The 5,262-nt window shown below is 37.5% G+C and overlaps 1 protein-coding gene across 1 annotated transcript; it reads left to right on the top strand.

The window, feature by feature from the left end:
- The first annotated feature begins 3,854 nt into the window (after nucleotides 1-3,854).
- On the top strand, nucleotides 3,855-5,197 carry LOC144991077 (fatty acid-binding protein, intestinal-like). The gene is made up of 4 exons (XM_078944838.1): nucleotides 3,855-4,010; nucleotides 4,362-4,534; nucleotides 4,788-4,895; nucleotides 5,000-5,197. Exons 1-4 carry the CDS (start codon nucleotides 3,944-3,946, stop codon nucleotides 5,048-5,050), a joined length of 399 nt encoding a protein of 132 aa, XP_078800964.1. The 5' UTR covers nucleotides 3,855-3,943; the 3' UTR covers nucleotides 5,051-5,197.
- Nucleotides 5,198-5,262: the final 65 nt, after the last annotated feature.

The raw sequence follows: 5,262 nt of genomic DNA, 5'->3' as shown, positions 1-5,262 counted from the left end.
TCCAGTAGGCTGCATACACAATCCATGTTCAGAGAAATCCAACAGTTTTTTTGCCTACTCTAAAATATTAAACATGTTGATCTCTTTTTAGATGTTTTTTTAATCAAGAGAAAAAGGTGTACTAAAGGCTTTTGCCTTTTAATGAGCTGAAAAATGTGAGCTCATTAAGGTTTATAAGATAGTGTCTACTGCTTTAAATAACATTCAGTTATTGCATAGTTCTATGTATTTTATTGTGATATGCATATTTATGAAAAATTGCTTGGAGGCACATCTTTGCCTTAAATGGCAAATAGGAGATTTTACAGAAAATATAGAAGTTTGCAAAGGGCTTCCTCTAGTGGAACATTAGATCATTGCGGTCATTATATTCAGTCTGGTTGTAAGGGATTTTTCAGAGGCAACAAGAAGCTATGGAAATCAGAACTAAAATAATTTCATTGTTGTACAGTCTTGCTATGTGAGACGTTAAACTTTTAAAATAAAGATTCCAGACAATGGGAGTGCATATCAGCAACATTTTTGCAGTGTTTTTATAAAGATTTACAACAATCCAATGAGGGTTGATATTTTTTTTAAATACTTTGAGTTGACCTATGAATTTAGGAGATTTTGGAGAATATTGCAAGAAAGATGACCAGTATTTTTCATCTCTGCAATTTATGCAATCAAGAAACAGTCTCAAAAAGTGAATTGCATGATTTGTTGGAGCACTTCTATAACTTTTCTATTGTGACAAATGTTTTAAAAAAGTGGAAAGGACCAGCTATGAATTCCAGGGTATGGGACTTCTTTGAATATAGTTGACAACCTGCAGGGACAGCAGGTTCATCCGCTACTGAAGACTAATGCTAAACAGAACCGACACCTGTGGGGAAAACAGTTTCCGGTAGATGAAAAGGCACGGTTTGAAGGACATTTGGTAGAAGTTTTGACCCAGTGGCCCAAATGATCACAAATGGTGATGGAAAGAGGCTCCCACTAAACTTTTTTACTGCAGCATGACTTATAGCATAACCAGAGAGGAAAAAAAAAAAAAACAACTCCAAAAACCAGAAAGTAAGAGCTGAAAGAAAACATAAACGGGAACCAGAGGATCTGGTAAATCACAAAAGAAACCTACAGAGAGACAACAAACGGGAAGCAGCTGCTGTGATTGCTAACAGAAACCGGGTGTGACACAACGCAGAAGCAACACAAGGAAACGGGCTGAACAGAACAGAAGATCAAAAAAACATCCTAGATGCTCAACAAAACCAAGATGAACCCACTACTCCCTATTGTGTATGAGATTAAGCAAAAATAAGAAGCATAGACCAATTTAATTTCAACCTGTGACTGCATAATTATTACAGTTTGACATTACTAGGATGACTTTTACAGTTTCACAACTTTCATCAGATTACATGACAAAATGAAAGAAAAAAAAAATCACAGTCTGATTTTAAACTAATTTATTTGTAAATTATGGTGGAAAATTAGTGTTTGGTCATTGTCAAAAGTTCAACTCAATACTTTGAGATGATTTCAGCTTAATGACATGGCTATCATCCTGCTGGAAGTAGCCATCAGAAGATAACCACACTGTGGTGATAAAGGGATGAACATGGTCAGCAACAATACTCAGGTAGGATGTGGTGTTGTAATCATACTCAGTTGGTACTAAGGGCCCAAAGTGAGCCAAGAAAATATCCCCCACACCACGAACCACCACCACCAGCCATAACTGTTGACAAGACAGGATGGATCCATGCTTTCATGTTGTTGACACCAAATTCTGACCACCACCCATACGAAATGGAGACTCACCAGACCAGACAATGTTTTTCCAATCTTCTATTGACCTCTGACATCAACAGAGCATTTCCACCAGCAGAACTGCTGCTCACTGGGTATTTTCTCTTTTTTGAACCATAAACCCTATGGTTGTGGGTGAAAATCCCAGTAGATCAGTAGTTTCTGAAATACTCTTCACCCTTTTTCTCCATTCTGATGCCCGGTTTAAACTGCAGCAGATCGTCTTGACCATGTCAACATGCCTAAATGCATTGAGTTGCTGCCATGTGACTGGCTGATTAGAAATGTTGCGTTAACAGGCATTTGGGCAGGTGTGTCCAATAAAGTAGTCTGACTCGGCCTTGCCAAAGACTCTAAAAATGGGACCTAATGCCTCCCTGCTTAACACTGAGCATTAATGGGTTGGATGGGGGGGTTAAACCACCAAATGGTTCCCGAGCGCGGCTGTGACTGCAGTTCACCGCTCACCCAGGGGAGGGGTCAAATGCAGAGAACAAGTTTCACACACCTAGATGCGTGACAACTAATAGGACTTTAACTTTAAAACAGCATTTTTTTCTGGCTCTGATGCCTTTTTTGAATTTGTCAATTTTTATTGTCATCAAATGTAAATCTTAAATTGGAGGATTTTGGTATCTGACTGTCCAGTATAGTGAGCAGTTGAGTACATTTAAGTACTATCCTGTTTTTTCTGTCAGTGGCCATCAAAGTACATTTTTTGTAATTTTTGTAAAAAAATGTGTGCCAAAGTATCAAGTCGCTGCATAGGAAACCTAAATTAATGTTTATTTTGATAAAATGACAAATGTATCTACATTTACCGCATTAAATGCAGACATAAATATTTCCTGAACCTGACCTTGACCTACTCTGTAAACTCCTTCTTCTCTTTGACTGCGTGTTATCAATATTTATTTTCCTACACAATTGATACTACACCTCAGATAAAACCAGAAGGGATAAAAACATGTTAAAGATTAGCATCCATAAGGCTCGAGAAGCCTCAAGCTCAATTGACAGTTTTATTACTTCAGGCCTGGTAGAAAGGTCTTTTGTGTGATAAGAAGCATTTGTACTGAAGTGAAGGTCAAGCAAAGGTTCATCGCGGTACATCAGACCAGAAAAACTCAGATAACCAAGACATTTGTTCAGTCTTATCTGTTTTTTTTTACCCCTTAAAACTCTATCGGGATCAAAAATCTATCAGTGACAACAGAAAAACTGCTAACGGACTAGAGGAAAAACGTGCTGAGCTCGGTGCTGCAGTCATTCTGAAGGGAATCCTTGGACCATGAAAACATCCTTTTGATAGATGTCATGAGCCCATAGGTGCAGATTATCGACACAATGTTCTGATGTGTGATTGGTATAAATCTGAAAAGATTTTACATAATTTTAGACTACATTTCTTCCTTTCCTTGCCGTGTCAACATTAATTCTTAATGTCAGCCATGTTGGAAAGAATGGAGTGACTATTACAAAACTGCATAATAGGTTACAAAAAGCTTACATTTACCATGGACTCAAAGAAACTTCCCAAGACATACATTTAAATTTAAGATGAGCTCATTGGTCCACTAACTTTAAAAAACAAATACTAGTGGAATATTAACCCTAAATATCAAAGGTCCTTTTCATTGATAATGGCTAGATTGAGGTCAAAGGTAAAACAGGACCACAAAAAATTTTTGTGAGGCGATTAGATAAAGGCTCATCAGCATGTTGGAGTAAAGTAGAGATATGTTTCATTCAGAGAGATTAAAGGAAATTCCCAATTAAAGCAGGAATGCAGCAATTTGAATTTTGCACTTCAGAGCCAGAGGCCAAAAATAAGTCCTTCATATCTAAACAGCTCAATGTATTAAATTTTTACAAACCCCCTGCAAAAGCTTGCTACGTGGTTAACTTGATTCCACCACCCTAAGTAAACAGAAATTCTAGTTCCTTAGCAAATTTTCCGTTCAGTAATACAAAAAACAAACAGCGTGAATGTAATGTATGCCTTAAGAAAGCGTGAGCTTTAAACAGCCACATCATCAAATTAGATAGGTGATTAGATAAGAGGCTGTGTGGCTTAAAAGGAGCAGGAGACTTGGAGTAAGACGCTCCTTTCTGCAGAGTGGTCCAGCTCACCCTCACAGTCACCATGACCTTCAACGGCACCTGGAAAGTTGATCGCAGCGAAAACTATGAGAAGTTTATGGAACAAATGGGTGGGTACTGGTAGGTTTTCTCCTGGATTAATTTAACAATGCATGCTGTATAGATGGAGATATTACCACAGAATCAAAATCAGATGAATATTTATGGATGGTATATAAACTGTTTTATTAGACCCCTTGATGCCTTAATTTATTTCCAGCAATGAAAAAAAAATTAATTCCCTTATGTTTTTGCTTTCATGTAGTGGTTTGATGTATATTTGCATGAATGGGCATCAATTATAAAAATAATAATAATAAAAATAGCCAACCCAAATTTGCTGAACAAACCTCCTTTTGGCAAGTTTTTACCCCTGAGCACTCTCAGATTCTGATGAATGTTTCTGATGTGTCTGTTGCCAGGAGTTAACGTGGTGAAGAGGAAGCTGGCTGCTCACGACAACCTCAAAATAACCATCGAACAGACTGGAGACAAGTTTCACGTTAAGGAGAGCAGTAACTTCCGCAACATTGAAATAGACTTCACCCTGGGTGTCACCTTTGAGTACAGCCTTGCAGACGGAACTGAACTATCGGTAAACAAAAGCTGCACACTACATCACCCAGGAACTAAACTTAGGCCAAACAGTGCCTTGGTTCAGGTGTAGCATGGATTAATTGGTGTCAGTCTTTATCCAAAAAACCCCAGGTGCTGTTTCATTCACTTTAAAAAGGACATCGAAAGCTTGGTTTTATTGCACTAATTTGAGTGTGATTTTTTTGTTCATAGCATGTTTTCAAATACTTAAAAAAATACTATTAATGCAAAGATATGTTTTCATTCTTAAGGGTGCATGGGCGCTGGAAGGGGATGTGTTAAAGGGAACTTTCACCAGAAAGGACAATGGAAAAGCACTGACAACTACCAGAGTAATTCAAGGAGATGAAATGATTCAGGTGAGGCCGACTCCAATTTAAGTCCAGGCCTGATAAATACTTGGGGAATCTTTCCTGGAATAATATATCAAAATGTTAACACTGACATCATCTGTCTCCAACAGAGTTACAACTATGACGGTGTGGATGCAAAGAGGATTTTTAAGAGGGGTTAGACCAAACAAGTCTACCAAACTGAAGTCTGAAATGGATTACGAGTCATTAAACTTTTGTACTCCAAAAACAACAGAAAAACAAAACAAAAAAACATTTTTAATGCATTTTCAAACTTGCATTAATAAAGCCATAACTTCTCGTTTTCACATTTTCTTTTTGTCTTTTATTTCTTTTTACTTCAAAAGTTTGTGAACTGAAAGACAGTCAGGGG

This window comes from Oryzias latipes, chromosome 1 (assembly GCF_053564925.1).
Source record: "Oryzias latipes strain Hd-rR chromosome 1, Olatipes_Hd-rR_3.1".
Taxonomy (NCBI): domain Eukaryota; kingdom Metazoa; phylum Chordata; class Actinopteri; order Beloniformes; family Adrianichthyidae; genus Oryzias; species Oryzias latipes.
This window is presented reverse-complemented; position numbering and strand designations above follow the sequence as displayed.